At 47.1% G+C, this 22,486-nt stretch overlaps 1 protein-coding gene and 3 pseudogenes across 1 annotated transcript; 1 reads left to right on the plus strand and 3 right to left on the minus strand.

The window, feature by feature from the left end:
- Positions 1-3,519: 3,519 nt before the first annotated feature.
- On the plus strand, positions 3,520-11,614 carry LOC124665450 (annotated as a pseudogene).
- A 3,017-nt stretch (positions 11,615-14,631) lies between these two features.
- Positions 14,632-17,869, minus strand: LOC124665897 (annotated as a pseudogene).
- Positions 17,870-18,276: 407 nt separating this feature from the next.
- On the minus strand, positions 18,277-19,189 carry LOC124663624 (annotated as a pseudogene).
- A 513-nt stretch (positions 19,190-19,702) lies between these two features.
- On the minus strand, positions 19,703-21,874 carry LOC124665995 (protein NRT1/ PTR FAMILY 6.2-like). Its single transcript, XM_047203349.1, has 2 exons — positions 21,765-21,874; positions 19,703-21,587 (listed from the first exon to the last, which is right to left on the minus strand). Exons 1-2 carry the CDS (start codon positions 21,765-21,767, stop codon positions 19,845-19,847), a joined length of 1,746 nt encoding a protein of 581 aa, XP_047059305.1. The 5' UTR covers positions 21,768-21,874; the 3' UTR covers positions 19,703-19,844.
- Positions 21,875-22,486: the final 612 nt, after the last annotated feature.

Below are 22,486 nucleotides of genomic sequence, written 5' to 3' on the forward strand. Positions count from 1 at the left end.
ACTTGGGATGTTACAATTAGTTAAGAAAATAGTGCAGTACGAGTCACAGGTTTGCCGAATCGGGGTGGTGGGCAGCATGATCGGGGCGCGGAGGATGGTAGGAGACCCTAGGAGGAGCAAGCTAGGGCTCGCCGACGGTGGTGGAGGCGGGAAGCCGACACGGGGTCGGTAGGCTGCGGCGGGCGGAGAATGCGAGCAGGAGGCTGCTGCTGGTGAGGAGAGTGGGCGGCGGCTGATCTTTTAGCGATGGGCGAGATAGGTCGTGAGGTTTGAGATGGGACAACGAGGGGAAAATGGAAGGTTTGAGGGATGCCCACATGTCGGCGCACGATGCGCCAGCGAGCGAGCTCCAAGCCAAGAAATCAGTTGATATCCCGTCGATGTGTAAGCGAGCTCCAAGCCGCCTCTGCCAGCGGGAACGCCGCGCCGCCGCGGTCCTCCCGCCGCTGTGCCATGGAGCTCCGCAATGTACTGCCATGCCATCTTTCCTTCCGCCTCGTGTTCACATGTCTCCCGATGCTTGATTGTGGGGGACGACGCCGGGATCCTCCCCATGGAGCGCGCATCGCCGACGCATCTTCAGCGGGGATCGAGGGGAGAAGGAAACCACTGCACGGGAAGGGTCGTATAGGTCCAAGGGCTGGGCGGTCGCAAGGGCACATGGTCGGGAGCTTTATGACGCGAAAGTACCGTTCCACCGTCCGGAGGAGGTGGCCGTCGCCGATGGCCGCAGATCGACGGGGTGGCGGCGGTATGTGGGGGAGCAATAGCGGGGCAGTCGAACCCTAGCTTCGCTCGGGAATCCTTTCCTGGCTTAGGGACGAAGCGATATGTAATTATATTTGGTAATGGCATGGTGGGTAATGAGATTTGGTCGGAGGGTATAACCGTCTAAGAAAATATGTAGGACGAAAACTTCGATCGGAGGAAACAGAACCAGTTCCTCCTTTTAATATAGTAGAGATAGAGATAGATTTTCTCGGAGAAGTTCATCCCTAATTATGTCCAAGTTACGTCGGCGCATGAACATCTCTGTTTGCTCCTCCTAGACCTTGTCGGGGTAGTCCGGTTCGACGCGCCGAAGGCACTTGCACCCGTGGAGCGCCAATAGCTTTTCGGAGTAGAGCTCGACGTCCCCTACTCCCCTTCTCCAGCATCTTGTTTAGCTTTTTTTTAATAAAAATGGATGATGACTCTGGCCTTTGCATCGAAAAGATGCCTATACTTTTTTTTGTTATTATATTATTTAATAAAGATCTGACAAAAAACATACATTAAAAAACATCCAATTTACCATGCAACACCAATAAACTCTAGACACCCTCTAGACAAAACGGAACGTTTATCCGGTCTAGCAAACTTTTAGCGAGCATCTCATGTACACGCTACGGAAGCCGCCACTGTCATCAATCCTTGTAGACCGGATGTCTAGAGGGTGTGAATTAATTTGCAGTACTTGTGTCACGCTAGCTAGTAGAGTAGCCATTTGCTGCTGCCATACTTATGTTTAACTTCAGCACACACTTCCAGTAATTAGCTAGTGTTCAACTTTAGCACACAGTTACATTTGGTTGACCTGACAATGCAATCCTCCACTACAATAGATATATGAATCATGAATCACCATGGCTGCACCGGTGCTGTGCTTTTGCAAACTTGGCACCAACTCCGCCTGCCATTCACATTCTGATCCTAGGCTGTAGAATCAAATGTATGTAAGATAGACACTACTAAGCTCTAGCATTCTTGTGTTCACGAAGTCAGACTGTTTTGCCATGGTTTGCGCACTTTTCTACAGGGAGGCGTTTATACAGTACTAGTTAACCGAGCGTCAACTAACCTCTCCGCCTTGATGGTCTGATATTTTTTTACGGGGAATTTTCATATTGGCTATGGCAATAACTAGACTCAAAGTTCATATCCTGTCGCCGCCCTCCACTGGATGACGCACGAACATTTTCAAGCTCCGGATTTTACAAAAGCAGAGGTACTCTGTAGCATCCGAACTGGTTGGCATGTCTGCACCCGAGCTATGCCTCCGCCACCAAGCGGCCTCCAGAATCACGAACAAGGGGGAGGATTTATCATTTATAGGAGATCCCAATTCCAACGCTTGGAGATCCATTCAGCGCGGAGGATCAGATGGCTCTGGTACTAGTAGTTACGGAGTATCTGAAACTGTTCTTAAATTTGAAAAAGTTCAGACATTACAGAGGCTAGCATTTTATGACATGGTTCCGAGGTGATCCCTATTACGAGTTGCAAAAATCTATAGATATTATGTTGGTTCCTTGCAATGTGTCGCTTTGTTAACAAGGTTTCTAACAATGGGTCCCACTGGATGATGTGGTAGAAAATGTGACTTGGTCGAAAACGACCAAAGTTAAAGCAAGTATAATAAAACCCAGTGAGCAGGCGATAACGTTAGAGCAAGTATAATAAGTTCTAGTCAGCTGGCTATAAGGATTAAAATAATATATTTGCGTCTAGTTGAAGGAGAGAGAAGAGGAGAGAAAATGTAAGTTGGCTCTTACTCATAGTGCAAGTAACTTCACTAGTAACTAAGTGTCTAACTCAGAAATTTTGCTTATGTGGCAGTGAATTAATAAGGAGAGAAGAGGATTGAGTAACATAGCTAGTTACTATAACATCACACTTCTCAAGATACAATAAGTTTACAAGTTAATTAATTCATATATCTACGATACTACTTTGATGTTACTAACTACTATGAAGGTGGTAACATATAGCAGTAACATGTGCATGTTACTACTCTATGTTACTCGCCATGTTTTTTTTTTGAACAAAGTGTTACTCGTCATGTTACTACTCTATGTTACTCCCACTATAACTAGTCTTATGACTAGTTTTATGCAAGAGCTAGCTCTAGCACGTGCTCCTAAACAATTTATGGGAGTGAAATATTTCTATGTGTTGATAAACTAGTACATTTCTAACTATTGTACATAATGTCTATATATTGGTTACAGATGACATGACATCTTTCTTATATGCTGCACTATTGAACTCGCTCTTAGACATCTAACTTTTAGGGTGGTTTTTGTAGATTTTTTGTGGACCTACACGTCCCCTCTGTTTTTCAATTTTTCGATAAAACAATATTTTAGATGGTAGGTTTAGGTCCTTCATCGAGCGGAATGCTTGATCATAAGTAAGTAACTACAACCAATAAAAAAACCGTTCAAAAAATAACCAAGAAAATAAAAAGGTTTAGGTCCTTCTCAGCTGGGCCCAAAGAACCGGGCCGAGTGACAGAGTAGTTCACCGCTGCTGCGAGCCTGCGACACAGGAAGCCGGCCTCTCGGTCGTGAAGGTCAAATGGTGAAAAAAAAAAACTTCCCCTGAAGTGGCGTAGAAAGAAAGCTCACTCGGGTAACCAAAAAAAAAAAAAAACTTTGGCTTGATTTGTAAGCTACTGGAAGCGGAGGTCTTCCTCGTATAAAAGCGCGCTGATACCGGGGCCTTCTTCCTTCTTCCTTCACCAAGCCGAGGCGGCGGAGAACCAACCCTGCTCAAGCCTCCTCGCCACCGCCCCTCCGATTCGACTGGACTCGACGCCCGTCTCTGGTAAGCCAGCCCTCTCCCCCTTCCCCTTCTCCACACCAATGCCGGAGATTCTAGTTCCCCGCCGTTCGATTCGCTCGTAGATCAACCCGACGCGCGCCCGTTTCGACGGGTACATTGCTTGCTCGCTTGCTACTTCCGCCGGGGATTCTCGTGCTTAATTTGGTCTGATTCCATCTTAATCCGGGTTAGGATTCTCTGGATGTTTAGGTTTCTATTACTAGAACCGCCGGCTCAAGGGTTCCCGTCGTCGTCCGCTGCTTTCATAGTTGAATAAGGGGACGATTTGAAATAGATTGAATAGGCCTCCAATCTAGGTAGTTTCTGATTTCTGAATGTACTACAATTGGTAAAATGCACCGATCCGAGATCCAACTACTCAAAGTCGGTTATCCTACTATCGGGATACACGGGTGGTGTAGCATTGTGTATTTGTCTTGCGTAACTAATGCAGCTTCATCTTGTATGCTTAGGCATGAGATTATTATTAACTTTTCACTCGCATGATTCGATTTAATCTTGCTTTCTGCAGTTAGGATGGGTTCTGCTTCATCTTGGTCCACCCCAGCCTTCGGATCATCTTGCTCTACCACAGCCTTCGGATCATCTTACTCTACACCGGCCTTCGGATCATCTTGCCCAACCCCAGCCTTCGGACCACCTTTCACTACCCCAGCCTTCGGATTGATGTCACCCAACCCGGCCTTTGGGGTGTCATCTATGCCTTCTCCATCGGGGCCCTTTGATTGTAAGTTGTGTGGTTTACTTTATGGTTTTCATTTTGTTCATGTTCCTAGTTTCAGAGTTCAGTTTCACAATGATGGGCTCTTGTTCATCTTGGTCTACCCCAGCCTTCGGATCATCATGGTCTACCCCAGCCGTTGGGCGACCGGCCAACATCTTCATACCACCCATGCCCCATCTGCATGCACCTTTCCCGTCCACACCATTTGGCAGTAAGCAGACTTTTTTCCAACTGATTCTCTAGTTTCTGCTTTTCCTTTTTGTATGTGCATGTGTTGTTTTCTCTGACTCTTTGATAATTTCAACTTATATTCAGTGGTACAATACAGTTTGTGGGGACAGGTTGAAAGATTTTTGATGTAACTGAAAAACACCACTTTCTCGACTTCATAACTCAATATATATTTGTTAGCGAGATGTTCTGCCCAAGTAGATTGTGAACGTGTTACAACTTCAGTAAGATATTAGGATGCATATAGCTACTGACTACTACGGCAGCATTGGCGATTTAAGAAGATTTTGTTAATAATTTAGCTTGACTTTCTTTTCACTTGTCATTGATATATATAAAAGGTAGTTATGCATTTGGCATTAACTCTTGATTTCCTCTAGTTTGAAATGGGTGTATACTGAAGTGAATCAATCCAGTGTGACTGGAATAAGTTCAGTAAAACCAACCTGATGATACAAGGATCTTACATTAATTCTTGCAAGATCTGTGTTTGGATGGAGATGGTCAGTATGATAAACAGCTATACTAGGCTTCAAGTGATTTCTGTGGTGATGAGAGCATGCCGGTTTTTGTTCACGGTCTCCAAGATGTTATTTTTGATCATTACATTCTGCATAACACATTCACATGAGCTATAGGAGTGAACTATATAATATTATTTGCAAAACTACCCATATCTTGATCATGTAGTCAATTCAGATATTTTTCATAACTCAAACTGTTTGTTGGTGCATGCAGTGTTAGTATTCATTTGTGCAAATACTAGGGTGTTTTTTTTAGTTATTTGGTTTCTTTTCTAGGTTACTTGCACTCTTTCCAGCTTGGTTGATATAATTCCAAATATAATCCTTATCTCTACAGTTTCATGACATGTATATGTTTACTCACCACAGCTGATTTGACTTTCTGATTTGGTGCTTTGTACAGCTACAATAGGCCAACACTCTCCATCTGTTCCTGGGTTTACGATGTCATCCACCCCGGCCTTTGGGGTGCCATCTATGCCTTCTCCATTTGGGTCCTTTGATCGTAAGTTGTCTGGTTGCTTTCTGGGTTTCATTTAGTTCATGTTCCTAGTTTAACATATATGGCTATCTCTTATATTTTCAGCTGCTATATTTGAAAGTTCAACTTAGTTTAATATTTAAATTTCGAGAGGCATTGTCAATGTACTTTTGAATACCATTTTTGATTACTATTTTTGTATGTATATTGACTAATAGCATGATGCAGTAATTCCAAACTGGTCTTAATAGTATCACCATGATCTACGTTTTCCATTTATTATTGTAAGTAGTGCATTTAATACATTAAAAATACATCTCCAATGGTGATTAGTAGAACTAGTTAGCTTATTGCGAAAATGAGACAAAGAAACTGGGGAAAGCCTCACGGCTTGAGTGACACGGCTTGAGTGACACCATTTTATGCACAATAATTTACTTTCATTCGGTTGACTTATTATGAAGTTTCATCATTTTATTTTATTGTTTCGTTTTCCACATCTTAATTTTGTAGGAGTGTCTCAAAAAGGCAGCAGGGTTTCTGCTTATTCCAGGACTGCTGATGTTGAGACTCCTTTCTATTTCCAATCTATTTCAGCAATGCCTGTATACAACAGCAAGTCTCACGAGGAGCTTCGACATGAAGATTATCAGAGAGGAGACAAAGGTAAGATACTGATTTATTCCCAAAACTTTAGACATGATATGTTGAATCTGGATTATGTCTAAAGAAAGAAAGGTATTTGGAGATCAGGGTTTTATGATAAAAATGCATCAAGCTACGCTAATCAGATAATAATATTTTGCATATATAGTTAGAGTGTGGATTTTGTACACGCAGGTATGGGTAAGGAAGTAATCTGTACCGTTCATAACAACAGGTTGCTTTGAGATCTGAAAAAGGAGAGAGGAGGATATCATTTGCGTACACGCAGGTATGGATATCATTTGCTTTTCCCTGGCTTTGCTCCGCTCGACACGGAGATTCTGTCCCAGACCAGAGCGACTGTCGCCCGTCACCATTGCCCATCTTCCCCTTCAAAATTTCTCACCCCAAATCCTCTCTCGGCCTGTCGCTGCCGCCGACGTGCCTGCTCCGCTCTTCCGCCCTCTCCGCTTCGCACCCCCTTCTCTGGACCGAGCGAGACTAGCGATTGGACCGGCCGGCCACGGCGAGGTGCAGCCGGCAGAGGCAGAGCCGACGCGCGCGTAGAGCGGGCGCGGCAAGCGAGCGGCGCAGCTGGCGGGGAAGGTAGTTGGCCGGGCGAGGAGGAGCCGGAGCGTGCGAGGCGCGGTCGGCCGGGAGCCGGCGACCCGGGCGGACGCGGGCGGCAGAGCACGCAGAGGGAACAGCCGGTGGTCTGATACGGCGCAGGCGGACGGCGCGGAGGAGTCGGCGGGCGCGGCAGCCGGCCAGCTAGGACGCGCGCGGTGATGCGAGGCAGGACATGGAGCGCCGACTAGGCGGAGGTGCAGCGGGCGGCGAGCAGGATGGTGAAGGCGCGCGAGAGCCGGCCTGGCCGGCCGGGGGCGCTGCCGCGCGGGCGCGCGCGGGAGGAACACATTCCGTAGTGTTTCATATTGCCCGAGCAACAGCCAGAGAGGAACAGCTGGGAAAAATTGTTTGCATCTTCTGCCGAGCTATCCGTTTTACAGTGCAGCCATTCACTGGTTCAATTTTTTTTTGTCTGCATTGTTGAAATTCCTACTCTGTTATTGATACTGGACAGAAATGATGGGTGTGTCCAAAGTGTTCCATTGTACAGAATCTAATTGCGGCACGGGCATTTTCCAGCTGAACTTGCAGTGGATTTGCCATTTTCCACATATAAACAAAACCATAGCTCCGTCAGCTCGGGCTACAGCAGAACGGAGCACTGGAAGGAGAGCGAAGATGAACTCGCCTGTTGGCAAGAAGCAAATGAAGAGGGATGCACAATGGCGTGAGGAACTGAACCTATATATGGCTAGCTGCCGAGACTTGTGTAGCAGCCTCCCCTGCGCGGCTGCGTGTGCACCCCTGCAAGAAATTCCATGGCGGAGCGGAGGAGAAAGCTCGGTGAGCTCCGCGGCAACGACATGGACTTGGAGGCCGCCGTCGCCGATACTCATTCTGGCTTGCCAACGAAGCTGATAGAGATGTCGATGGCTACGTCGAGGTGCCGAGCCGACACCACCTGGTCAGGTCTGCATGTGTGCTGCCGAGTGAGGAAGAGCAATAGGGGAGCGCACGGGACTCGGGAGGAAGACGGATTTTGTCAAGAGGGATGCGATATGCCTGGGGAGAGAAAAGGTTCCTGGAATCTAGCTAAGTCTATGTATGGCCAGATCAGCCGCAGCTGCGAAGCGAGGCTCGCCTGACATCACCAGTGGTCCAGTGCAGAGAAGCGAGGGCAACAATGGAGGTAGGCGCGAGGAAGCAAGAAAGGAGACGATGTTGGAGTAGTCATTAGAGAGAGGATGCAGGAAAGAGAAAGAGATGATACGGAGAAAAGGATGCCCCGGGAATCCCGTGTGCATGCCTGCTATCCAGGCAATTTCCACGCCTGCTTGCCTTTCCGTGTCCCAAAGAAACTACACCTTTTATTTTCTCCAGATCTCAAAGCAACGTGCTGCTCCGAACGGTACCGATAACTTCCTCACCCATACCTGCGTGTACAAAGTTATTTCCGTATATAGTTATTCAGCATTTAATAATGTCAAGGTTAGCTTATGTTTCTTCAAACTGGCATATACACTGAAATTTCATCATTTTATTTTATTGTTTCGTTTTCCACATCTTAATTTTGTAGGAGTGTCTCAAAAAGGCAGCAGGGTTTCTGCTTATTCCAAGACTGCTGATGTTGAGACTCCTTTCTATTTCCAATCTATTTCAGCAATGCCTGTATACAACAGCAAGTCTCACGAGGAGCTTCGACATGAAGATTATCAGAGAGGAGACAAAGGTAAGATACTGATTTATTCCCAAAACTTTAGACATGATATGTTGAATCTGGATTATGTCTAAAGAAAGAAAGGTATTTGGAGATCACGGTTTTATGATAAAAATGCATCAAGCTACGCTAATCAGATAATAATATTTTGCATATATAGTTATTCAGCATTTAATAATGTCAAGGTTAGCTTATGTTTCTTCAAACTGGCATATGCACTGTTAACTCTTTGAATTTCAGTTTGAAGCATCATTTTAACTTCTTTGCTAAGTTCATTTGTTGAATCTTGGCCAAAGAACATGTATGGACCCTTTGTTATAACTGGTGGTTAACAATTGTTGAATCTTGTATTTTTGCATTGTCCATTTATTTTATTGGTTTATGGTTCTTATCACTAACCTAGTTTTGCATGCTCTTAGGGAGTCCCAGCCTGCCGAAAAGCATGGTTCCTTCGGCTAATCATCCATGGCAGCCCCAGCCCCCAGTGCAGCTTTTGGAAGATCTAAGTGATGCTCATGCGAAGCCATCTGTGGTACCACAATCCACAACACAAGGTTTCGGTTGTAACACCAACAACCCATTTTGGTTGCGCTCTGCAGGACCCCAGCCACCAGTGTTCTCATTTCCTCCTTCAAGCTCCGCTCCTGCAGGCCCACCATTATTTTCGGTTCCTTTGTCTAATCATCCATGGCAGCCCCAGCCCCCAGTGCAGCCCTTGAAATATCCAAGTGAAGCTCATGTGAAGCCATCTGTGGGACCACAATCCACAACACAAGGTTTCGGTTGTAACACCAACAACCCATTTTGGTTGCACTCTGCAGGACCCCAGCCACCAGTGTTCTCATTTCCTCCTTCAAGCTCCGCTCCTGCAACTTCTAGGGAAAACATATTCAGTAACACAGCGTCATATAGAGCTCCTGGTACATCGTTTACCGTAAGTATTCCTCAGAGATCATTCGTTCGTGAGGCACTTCATAGGAGTGTAACATACATGTGGTTCTTATTGGTTGTTTTTGTTGGAAGCAGCAAGGAGGAAGTTTACTCAGCTCTTCAGTCTCCCATTCAGCACCAGCTCCGTCACCAAATGGTCAATGCACTTCTGTAGGTATCATTGAATGGCTGTATTTTTCCTGGCTTTATGGTTTTATATCTGATTTTTTTATCGTGATTCCAGATAAATATTGATCATTCCAAGAAAGCTGTAGAGTTGCTACTACCAATTGACATTACTACTGTCAGGATTAGATTTTATCCAAGGAATGATGATACTGGGAGCCTTGCTTCACAGGTATGGAAATAAATCTCCAAAGCCTAGATTTTTATTGCACAGTAAAATGATACCGTGGAGCCCCCTTCAGATACGTGTCAAGCAATATGCTCACACTTTTGGGCTCACCAGTAACAATTAGATAAAATGCTCTTCATTTTTTAATCTCCTCCAAAAAAAATGTGTACGGCCATTCTGATTATCCTATAATAAAAAAATGACTTGTCCTTTTGCATATAGGTTCATAATGTTCAAGCTTCACCAACACCTGTTTCTTTCTCTATCTATCCTGGAGAGAACCAAGACCTGACTATCCGATCAGTGGAGCAGCCTGCGAGTCAAACTGGGAAAACATCCAGTTCAACAGGTAGATTTTGTCGAAATGATCGCTCGTATTGTTTGAATTTCTTAGCTTCTGGTACAAGCTTTCTTTTATAGACTTCTAGGCTGATGCTACAGTTTTTCTTTTTCTTGTTTGAGACGTCTGGTACTACTATATTTTGTAGCAAGCTAATTCTCGTTATATGGCTCGAATTTTCTTGAGACTTCTGATATCCTGATAAGTACAAAACAGTTTTTGTCATAGACATACATATGCGATGTCGTTTTTAGTCTTTACTATTTCCCATTGCATCAGAAAGTTAAGTAGATGCACATTCAACCAAAGTGAACAATGTTTTCTTTTCCAGATTAAATACGCTGCTTTTTTTAAAAAAAAGGAAGCCTTATTTTTCCATGATACTAGTGGTTATTTGTAGGACGCGTTGCTGTCATGTTCTGTTTGGCTCTTGTTATCCTATGGGAATATTTGTTGAAATAAATTTTGCTGCTTTATGCTAATAGTTTATTAGGCAGTTATTCACTAGAAACAGTTACAATGAACATTCCTAGCATTTTATTCAAATAAGCTTTTACTTCACGCTAATAATAATTTTATTAAGCAATTTTTCACTAGCAATTTTACAATGAAGAATCCTAGGAGTAAACCCAAGTTCTCCGTTAGCACTTCTGGAGAACAAATGCCAAAACATTGATCTCAAAATTAAAGGTGCTTGATTGTGTGTGTTTTTCTATAATTTTTCAGGACCTGCCGGGGAACAGAAAGGGAATATCAGTGATGTTCCCCTGACTGACAGATCTCCATTTGGTGCCCCTGGCTGCAGAAGTGATCAGTGAGAGTGTGCTACCTCGGCTCTACAAGGCCGACTACTACACCTTGCCATCAATCGCGGAGCTTGCTGCACGAGAACGTCAGGAGCCAGGTAGTTGCTCACATGTGAAGGACTTCACAGTCGGCAGACATGGCTATGGCAGCGTGAAGTTTGATGGAGAAACTGATGTGAGGATGCTAGACATCACATCCATCGTGGAGTTCAAGGACCGTGAGATTAATGCCTACATGGATGAGAGCAAGAGACCTCCTGCCGGGCAGGAGCTCAACAAGCCTGCAGAGATCACTCTTCTGAATGTGAAATGCGTCGATCAGAAGACTGGGTTGCAGTTAATGGAAGGGCCAGCAGTCGATGCATATAAGGAGGTTCTGGCGCAATGGACCAAGAGTCACGATGCTGAATTCATATCGTTTGATCCCGTGAAGGGGGAGTGGAAGTTTAGTGTTAAGAAACTCTAATCTGTTTCTGTTCTTGTAAACATTTGGTTCATGTATCTTGCAGCGAGTTCCAGTATCTTGGTTTATGGGCATGCCTGCTGAAATAATCTTAGGGATTGGAGCTATATCAAATAACTGTGGTTTGCTTTTGTGTCTGGGGTATATTTGATTCTTGGGGTGGGTGGTGGCTGAACCCTACGCTGGATAGGTTTCCTCGTTGATACAAACTCTAAGAACTGCCGAAATATAAAGGTGGACAACACCTATGGATAACTATGGATGAAATTATGAAGTGTTGACTATGTCCTGATGAATTATTATTGGGGGGGCTCAAAATCCTAAATCTCCACTTAATGCTTTCTCTTGGATCCTCATGTGCCAGCCTCCATTGTCTATGATAGGTCTTTCAACATTTTATCTAGGGTTCCACTAGAAGTCGATGGGCCCCCTGTTTGTTGGTCTGGCAGCGGGAGGGGTGGGGACCTTGGACTAGTAAGGTCCCTAGGCAGTATACCCGCTTCCTCGTCCACTCTGTTGGCGGTGATTTTGCTGGTGGCGTTGAGGAGGGTTGGGAGTCATCTGATTATTGCTTTCATGGAGTGGTGGATCTCGTCTAGTCTACTTGTGTTGCAAGTTTGGTGTCAGCATAAATTCAAGGGTTCAACGGCCAAGACTTCGGCTCCGAGACGTTGGTCCTTTGGGGCAGATTGCACGAAGACTTCCCGACTATCATCAACGGGGTCGCTAGGCGGTTCAAGAACCTTGATGTTATTTTTATTATATTTATGGAGCTTTGTACTTCTTGTGAACTTTTACAATAGATCCGGATTTTTCTTGGAAAAAAATGCAATGCAAACACATCAAATTTAAGCAACAATCATATTCTCATGAATATTATAAAACGATAATTGAGTTGACGTGCATCAGCTAATGCTTTCTCTTTATACTTCTCAAACCTAAGCATGTGCTGCTGTAGAAAGAGTGTGTGTAATAGTAGTAGGAATGTCCGTTTAAAATGTGAGGAATTCTGTTTGTTTTCACATGAACCGCCTATTGCTTAGTTGATGGGTGGTCCCATCTTCAGCACCCGAATGTCGGTATGTACCCAAGTGGAGACGTGAAAGAAGTCCACTTAACCCCCCTAGGTTTCAGGTTTGGGACGTTTAACCCCTCCAGGTTTCAACTGGAACAAATAACCCCCCCAGCTTCCAATTACCGGCCAATTAACCCCCCTGAGGTTTGTGATGGCTGTTTTAGCTGACATGGACAGTGGTTTTGAGCCACCTAGGCGATTACATGGATAGTGGAACACTTAATCCCCAAGTTTCGTTCTTTCTTTGCATTGCCGTCGCAGGCGCGCTAGCAGTAGCAGGGCCGACACTCACCGTTGAGCCACCGTGGTGCGTCGTCGTAGTCGCACAGCCGAGGCATGGCAGAGAGCACGTCGCGCACGACTCAGAGGGTTTGGTCGGGGCGGAGGAAGATGGAGGAGTCGTGAATGGGGTGCACCTCGTCGGATGTCCAGGGCAGCTGCCGAATCTCACCCCCTCACCAAAGAGGAATCAAAGAGGCAACACTTATAGATCAGACTATCAGGGAGACAACATTCGAAATGAGGAGTTGAACACAGAACCAACATCTGATTGGGATACACATAGACATGCCAACTTCAGTCCGTGCAGGTGAGCTGCATGCCTAGGATCGTGGGAGCTAATTATAATCAGCAGTCCACTTACAATCTTTGGTGATGGCCGCCTGAGCTGGTGAGGCTTACGGCACGGAGAAGTACCTGACAAAGGCCTCGCCTTTGAGCGCGTCCCTGCCGAGCGCGAGAAAGCGACCATGGCGGATCTGCGGCGCCGACGTTTCCCGAGCATGAGTAGACGACCAGGGCGGATCCGCGCCGCTGGCGTTCCCCGAGCGCCGAAGCATCCGCCGGGTCGAACACCTGCGCCAGCAACCACGGGTATCTCCTCACATTGGCCCACACCAGCCACGACGCCGCCGCCAGCTTGCTCGCCGTCCTCATCCTCCTCGAACGGGCAGTCGAACAGAGTAGAGTATGGGCGAAAGACGTGGAAGAGGAGGAATGTGGACTTTTCTGCCCATCTCTTAAACCGTAATACTATACGTGGCCAAAACCAATGTCCAAGTCAGCTTAAAACAGCCATCTAAAGCCTGAGGGGGTAATTTAACCGGTATGTCATACTTGAGGGGGTCATGTGCTCCACTTTAAACCTGAGGGGGTTAAACGTCCCAACCATGAAACATAGGGGGGTTATCTAGACTTCTTTCGTGGAGACGTGGAGTAGGCGGACAAGGATGGTTTTTTTTCCTGGCATGAAAAAAAAAACGATGGCGTAGTCAACAGATGGAGCCTCCTGCACCTTAGGCTATTTCCTCCTCTGGCGTCGGAATTTGTTCATTGTTGTGGGTTTTGTGCATCTTTATCGTGCACACTGCGTCAGGTACCCAAATTGCCGGCACAAAAAAGTGCCGGTAAAGGCACCAAAAGTGCCAGCAAAGATTTTTTAAGGCACAAAAAAAAGTGCTGCATTTATTCCAGTCGAGGTAGGTCTTTGCCGGCATTTTTAAAAAAATGCCGTTAATTATATTTTAAGGCACTTCCAAAAATGCCGCTAGTTAGTATTGCCGGCACTTTTGAAAGATGCCATGGAATCTTTTTGCTGGCACTTTCCGAAAATGCCATAGAATCTTTTTGCCGACACTTTTCGAAAAATGTCACGAAATCTTTTTACTGGCACTTTTCTAGGGATACCATCTAAACTTTTTGCCGGCACTTTTAAAGGATGCCTACAATTACTTTTCCAGGCTTTTAATTCTGGTGCCGCTGATTATTTTCTTAGGCATTTTTAAAGTTGATATACTACCTGCAAACATTCAAGCAATCTACAATCAAGCATACATCGCACTCAAGAAGTTAAGCAATGTTTAAAACCAATATTTCCAAGCAATCTAGGTTTAGGCACCACGTGAAGGCTGATGATCAAGTTGAACATCTCTCGCATCATTGCGCTTCGGTGTATATATATAGCATTTGGCAACAGCAATAAAGTGCAGAATACATGGAACTTTCGCGAGTAAATCTAATGGCAAAAGCGAGACCGCTAGACCGGACCGACTGAATTCTGTTTTGCCCACAGGGATCTCCCAAGTGTTCTTGTTCACTGTGAGGGGCCCCGCTTCGGGATATATGGATCACGGCTAGGTTTACGATGCCGAAGGAGGTTCGCGGAATCAAGAGGTATAAGAAACGCAAAAGGTATCGACAACTGCCTGCTTTTAGCTCCCTAATGCAGCAAGATTCGAGAATCATAGTGATAACTTTTTCTTCTTTGATGTTTTGTTGAGCTTGGACTCTTTGGCAGCCTGCATGAGGAAATCATTCATCAGATATAGGAAGGCCTATCTCGTAGTACGGGTATGGTCCGTGTGACGACTAGAAAAAAAACATGGATATTCCATATGGGTGGTAGACGAAGATGTTGAAACACAATTTAGGTAACATAAATATATCATGTAAAAACACTGCAAGGAGATCATGGACCATTAATATCAGGTTTTATGCTGTGAACAAAGGTGACTGTGCCTAGATTGCATAACGGCTTTAGTTTTTAAAAAACTTTTAGGGATGAGGATTGTTGAACGCATTTCTGTCATATTATCTAGTATCTTACCCAATAATTCCTTTGGAAAAGGACAAACGGAACCAAGGCATCCACTACACTATAGTATTACCTATGTTTCAGTAATACTACTAAGATAGTATTACCTTTGTTTTTCTCTTGTTCTTCTTTTTCTTCTTTGCCTTCCTCTGCTCCTCTTGATCAGAAACCTCAAGAGGAATCCTCAAATGATGGAACATGCCGTACTACTCTCCCAGAAGTTGATGACTCACCTACATTGGCAGGACAATGTAGGTCAAATTTGGTCTGGTCCGGAAGAGATGTAGGTAAAAATAGGTTTCTAGGGGATGGGGATGTAGGTCGAATCTGCTAGTTCAAAGATATATAAAGAGTAAAATTGTCAACATCAACAATAACAAAAACAGCAGCAAAGCTCAACCACAAAAATATATCTATAGCTAGTTCAGTAATCAGGCAAAGCCCAGACATTAATGGAATGAGTAGAATCAACCAGCATACAAAAAATCCACTACTAAAGTTATCATTAGTGCCTCAATCAATCTATAGCTAGAAACTGCATGGTCCTAAAACAGATGGCACTATCCTTCGAATTTTTTCACATGTTATATGGCAAAAACAGGCAAGACTTCAGAAATGAAATGGTATAAAATAGAAGTACCAAATGGCACCTATAAGGAAATCTATATCACTACTCATTTCGTTGCTAAAGAAGCTTTCATAAATGATAAAACTCATGCGGTACATGCATTTCAAGGACTACAGATGGGTGAAGTGACAACTCGTACCCTTGCTAGCCTTAATAGTTTCCTTCGCATTTTTCACAGACCAAATTTACAAGATCAGGATTCAGAGACTCCAACCCATCAGGTTGCTGAAGTTTTCTCTCGAGGAACTTCGCTAACGCGGCAGCCTTGTTTGTAGTTAGTGGTCCTCCAGGATGGGCCATCCTATTCGAAAGGAGATGAAAGCATTTCAAGATAATGTCGTGTGTGTAATCCAAAAACAGTACTCATGTAAACTGTATTTTCTTTAGCAAGCACGTGCAAACATTCAGAAGGAATTAACTCTACTGATAATTTGTGATGAGACAAAAAAAAATACTGTGCTCTATCACAATTATATCATACCAAAGTAAAGCATTGCCTTACGTTCTATGAAATACCCATCGGTCATGAACGTTATGTTTTTTATAGCATAGAACTAAGATTACACTGACACAAGCAAACATAGAAGCAATAACCCTACTTAATTCAAAATCAGAAACTCGCAACGCAGTGACTCACTCGTGACCTCTGCAGCATGGATGCCTAGCCTGATGCTCGTGTGCGTGTCGGATACAGTATCCGATACCAATGCCTCCCTGATATCCCTTCAATATGTATTGGCAACGTATCGGAACATAAACCACTTAAAACAATTGGTGATACCTTTCCGATATGTATTGACCCCAATTCAATACGTGATTAAGCAGTCTTAACGTCCATTCACCATGTTGATATTTATGTCCAAGCAAATACAGGTTCAGGCACTCCAGCTAAGTTGGTTTAGGAATTAAAAAAACAAATCAATCAATTTGATTGTTTCAGAACTTGTGGACGTCGGTCAAATAGGTAGTGTCCTACTCAAATGACAAGTACAGATTATTCAAGTTTCAAAAGATAAGAAAGACAGAGGAACCAGTAGGTAGGGCTGCTTAAATATTTTCCTTCAAAAGAATGCAAACAGAGACACAGAGTACAGAACAAATACTTCGGATACTAGCTCAATATCCAAGGGTAGCAACAACCATTTTACAGTAACATATGATGAAAATGGACTAAAGAATTAAAGTGACATCACCTACAACTGGGAACAGTTTGATTTTAGAACAATGATTAAATGCATTTGTTCCAGCAGTTAGCTGACTCGGAGCATTTTGGAAATCAGAGCTTCTAATAAAAATCAAAATTAGACGAGCCCTTGAGCAGAAAATGAACCAAGAATGCATATATACATGGAGATCGTCTTTGCAACAAGATGATGTGTCTGTGCTTTGAATTGCCTACAGATATATTTGCACGTCACTGCTGGGGATCGCCATGGCGTGCGTCTTATAACGTAATTACATAAGTAGGGAAACACATGATAGAAAGCATACATGATGTAAAAAAAAATGAATCCTGCTTGACAAAATATTGTAGTGGTGACCAGGAATTTTCTGGATAGGTTCAGGTTTACTTAACATAAGAGGTTGTCTGGTCATGTCCAGGAATGACCTTCTTGGCAGAAAAATAGTGTTGTATTTTAGAATGTATATATATGGTAATACAACCTAGGTTGACCACAGATTTTCTTTCCATATTTTCTAATCACAACTAACTAATAGTCATCCGAGATCACAATAGCGCATGACATTGCTCAGATTAGTAGTAGAGCAGAGAGTTATGGGGTGTTGCAAGGCTCGGTTCCAGCCTGCATGCTGGAAGCGGCTATGGGTGAATGTCAGCAACATATTTTCCCCTAATTAAAAAAAACGCTACATGCTACTTGATAGATAGATAATGTCACTATGTCAGAGGGCATATATAGATGGTCGAAGCAGATTGGGAGCAGTGAGCATGAATATGCATTAGGATTCAGAACTAAAGTTACTTGATGATGTCAACAGTAACGACTGGCGACGGATGAACTGAGCGGTGAATTATTCCGTAGATAGACAAACGAAGCAGGCACACGACAGAAAACAATGGTGCGGCTGTAATAATAACATAACAAAAGAGGGAGTGAATTTGATAGCGAGGACCTCGTCGGCATGCTTCTTGCCGCGCGCCCAGTCCTCGGCGCCGGGCGCGTGGGGCGGGGTGGCGGTGTCCTCCTCCTCGATGCCGCCGCCGCCGCTGGAGGCGAGGCTGCTGCCCCGCTCGCCGGCGTAGCCGCTGCTGCTGGGGCTGGGCGGGCCGGCGTCCCCGTAGGCGTCCTCCTCGAGCCCCTCCATCTCCTCCTTCCGGGCGGCGGTCGTCGCTCCCGCCCACGGACGCGGCCGTGGCGTACCCCTCGTCGTCGTCGTCCTCGTCGATCTCGGGGCGGCGAAGTCCGGGGCAGGTCGGCGGCGGCGCGGAGGGAGAGGGCGGCGAGGGCGGAGAGGTGGCGCGAGAGGATGGGGGCGGCGATCATGATGCGGTCAGCCGAGGACCCGCGGTGGTGGTGGGCGGGCGGGCACGCCGCCTTCCTTCCCGGACACGTGGCGCGCGCGGATCACTCGGCGAGGGCGTCGGCGGACGCGGCGAGCTCCTGCTGGCGGAGGCGCTCGAGCGCCCTCCGGTGCGCCTAGGTCTCGATGGTGAGATCGGGCTTGGCGTTGAGCCCGACCGTCGAGGATGCCGACGGTGAGGAAGGAGGTGAGGTAGCGAGGGCAGCTCCCGGTCCTCCCACTTGCGCGACTCCCCGGCGGCGGCGGCGTGCGGTTCATCGGGTACCCCTTGGGCCGCACCTCGTGGCCCAGGCGTCGTCCACCGCCCCGCGTCGTCGTTGTGCCCGCCGCGGACGCGCGCGCCGCCGGCGGCGACGCGCGCCGCAGCATGCCTCCCGCCGCCGCGAGATCGCCCGCATCGTGCTAGGTTGGTGCGTGTGCGCGAGGTGGAGGTCTAGGCCACCGCCGCCAGGAGAGCTAGGGTTCCCCATCGAATGGAATGGGTGGTTGTGCTTGCCGGAGATCTGGGACTGCAGTTTTTTTTACATGGGTGGTTGTGCTCTTTCGGCTATTTACTGAAAGGTCCCTGTGTTTCTCAGTTAAGCACTCTAAGGCTTTTCTGAAACTCTGCAATAAATTAACATAGAACTTTGGCGGCATCCAACAAAGTGCCGCTAATCATCTAAGCTTTGCCGGCACTTTAGATACTGCCGCTAATTCCTAGCTATGCCGGCACTTGATACTACCATTAATCACCAAAACTTTGGCGGCACTTCAGAGAATGCCGCTAATCACCAAAAATTTAGCGGCACTTTCAGTTATGCCTGTGCTTGCCCAGCTTTAGTGGCATTTTTTTAAAACGCCGGTAATTAGGTAACTATTAGTGGCACTAATTAAAATATGCCGCCTAAACCTACCATTAACGGCACATTGGAAAAATGCCAGCAGCAAAGTGCCGTAAATTGGCATACGTGACATAGTGGCAGTTACCTGGTTTATAATATAATACTCTTATGTTAATAAAGTACAGATTTTATCGGGAAAAGACAAAGATAAGAATCAGGCTGCCAATATGATGAGTGAGGCCGTCAAATTTCTAAATGAGTTGCACTTTGGTAAAATCAAATGGACTAGCATCAATGCAGGTTGTGTGGCGCAGGTTCCGGACTGAGATAAACGGCTAGGTGTTTGCTTGTGTCGTGTGCTAAAGAAAGAACAGCTGATGCAGCACCTGCACGTAGAATCGTAGAGGCTTTGGAGTTCCTGTTCCAGGAAATACTGAATCCGCAATTAGCTTGGATTTGAAGAAGAGGAAGATCAGATATTTCGATGATCACATGATGCGGCAACCAGTTTTTGGCTTTGCCGAGATCTGAACTAATGTTGTAAAGGGGGTTCAGGGCCGGACCCTTTTGAGGTTTGAGGCTTTGAGCTAAAAAAAAAAACCTCTGTTGCTTCTGTGTTCACAGTACATCAACAATGGCGAAGGTCTATTAAATTTCTTCTTATTTTCAATGATAAACCGGAGCGAGCAAGCTGGAATTACATGGAGTATAAGCTACAGTACACCCGCACGCCCACACGCGTTGTGCATGCACGTCAAGTTTAGAACGGTAACCCATGACTGAATGAGCTAGCATTTCTCGTCGGCGGCCGTGCCAGGTTGCTCCGCCTTGCTGACGACGGCCGGCGCGGCCCACATGGCGCAGACGAGGTAGGCGGCCAGGTTGACGGCTCCGAGCACGGCGAGCAGCCAGTAGAAGTAGTCGAGGCGGCTGTGGTTGATGGTGTCGCCGAGCCACGTGGTGGCGCCTCCGACGAATGAGACGAGCGCGCTGCTGAGGAAGAAGCCGAGGGAGAGCGTTGTGAGGAAGAGGCCGGTGCTCATGGTCTTCATGCTCTTGGGCGACCGCGTGATGAAGAAGTCCAGTTGCCCCGTGTAGATGAACGCCTCGCCCGCGCCCACCAGCAGGAACTGCGGGGTCAGCAGGAAGACGCTGATCGGCAGCACGGCCCCGTTCGTGGACGTGGCCGCCACGGCTAGGCGCTTCTTCTCGCAGAAGGCAGCAGCGGCCATGCCGACGATGGACAGGACGAGGCCGATGCCGATCTTCTCCAGGTTGGTGAGCCCCGGCCGACCAGTGAGGTTCCGGCAGAGCGGGATGAATACGCGGTCGTAGACGGCGAGGGTCAGCATGATGGCGCCCACGAAGAAGACGGTAAGCGACGCGGCCGGGATCTCGAAGCCGCCCATGCGCCGGTCCATGGTGGTTGCCTGCTCCACGGAGAAGGTGATCATCTGCGCGTAGATGGTCCAGAACAGGATCGTCGTCGCCCACACCGGCATCAGCCTCGCGATCATCTTCACCTCCTCCACGCGCGATACCGAGCACAGCTTCCACGGGTTCGGCATCGGTCGCCCGTGCGGCCCCACCTCGTTGTCCTCCTCGCCGGCCATCACGGCCGCGCTGTCCAAGCACGGGAACTGGGCGGTGTGGGGGATCCTCGCGTCCTCGGGGCGGTCCTCGTAGAGCGCGGCAGCGGTAAGCGGCCGCTTGAGGCCGCGCTTTCGGGTGGCGGCGACTAGGACCTGGAGGATGTGCACGACTGGGCTTCCGGAGCTCCGTTTGTAGCGGTACCTCCTGGTGCCAGAGAGGAAGACTGCTATGGCCACGAGCATGGTGCCGGAGCAGATTCCGTAGGCCCAGCTCCGGCCGATGTGGTCCTGGATGTAGACGAGGACGGTGACGGCGAGTAGCGTGCCGACGCTGATGATGAAGAAAAAGCGGTTGAAGAAGTATCCCATGGCGGTGCGCTCGCGGTCGTCGCGCTCGTCGAACTGGTCGGTGCCGAAGCCGGAGACGCTGGACTTGAGCCCGCCGGTGCCCAGCGCGATAAGGTACAGACACACGTACAGCACGCCCATCTGGAGCCCCGTCGCCTCCTCACACGGCGCGGCCGAGCCGGCGACGCATGGCGGAGGGCGCAGCTGGGGCAGCGTCGTCGACACCGCGAGGAGGCCCGTGCCGAGCGCTTGCACGAGCGCGAAGATGGCGATGGTGAGGTAGCGACCGAGGAAGGCGTCGGCGAGGAAGCCGCCGAGGAAGCAGAGGAGGAAGGAGGTGCCCATGAAGTCGGTAACGACGTTGGCGGACTGGGCGCTGGGCAGGTGCATCGTGTTCGTCAGGTACGTCACCAGGTTCACCGCAATGCCCATCGTGGCCAGACGCTCGCACAGCTCGATCCCGACCACGGACGCCGCCCCCAACCAGCTGCCGGTGCTGGACCTATCCGCCGGACAGCCCCGGTAGTCCACCGCGTCATGCACCAGGTTGCCATCTCCGCTCCACGGCCTCTCGATCTCCATTTTCCCTCCCTGCACCACACGTAAAAACACACAACATATCAACAACAATTTGGATTGCATGCATGCAAGTCTAGCTTCGTGTGTACTAGTATCGACCGCCATTGATGAGCTAGCTAGGGCACCAAGGGCACTACATAATTCTTGGACAACTAGTACAGTTTAACAACGAAGCCACGACTCACGAACCATTTATGCTAGTTAGCTAGCTTGTGGTCGATCGGACGAAGGATGGCAAGATCGATCGATCCTTGCAAGGAGAATACACTGGTGGAAGAAGAAGAAGACTGGTGGTTTCTTGCTTGCTGGATCGACGACCTCGGGATCTGCCGTTTTATAGGCGGGAGGGCGTGCACATACTACACGATCAACAAGAGTGATGGAGAGGGACGTGCACTCGGTGTGGCTAGCTAGTATTTCTTTCCATCTCCTCTGGACTCTGGTCATCTGGTGTGGGAAAGCTAATGGTGGCCACACACAATAATGTATATCTAAGCATTATTATATTCAGATGTTAGATGGTCACGAGAGGAGAACTGCTGATCCCTGAGACGTGGAAACTAAGGAAAGTGAACTCAGATGAGAAGAGGGAGTTCAGCTCACAGGGAATGTTCTAGGAGCTTCAACAGCATCCTCCATGGCCATGGGGCCCTTTCTTTCCCACTAGCGATCACAATAATGCAGATAAGATTAGCTAGCAAGTGAGCAGAGTCAAAGAGGGGACTTGCAAAGGCACCTGAGCGTGATGATCAGGGGGTAGAAATTAAGCAATGATCACGGTGTTGATCTGTTCACTTTTTTTTTTCAGATGCACCATCTGTGCGAAAATTGGCTGTTATATATTGTCCTGAGTTGTCGGTCAACTTAATTTTCAAGGTACCAAATCCTTCGGTTCACAACATTTGTGTAGC

This window comes from Lolium rigidum, chromosome 6, assembly GCF_022539505.1.
Source record: "Lolium rigidum isolate FL_2022 chromosome 6, APGP_CSIRO_Lrig_0.1, whole genome shotgun sequence".
Lineage (NCBI taxonomy): Eukaryota > Viridiplantae > Streptophyta > Magnoliopsida > Poales > Poaceae > Lolium > Lolium rigidum.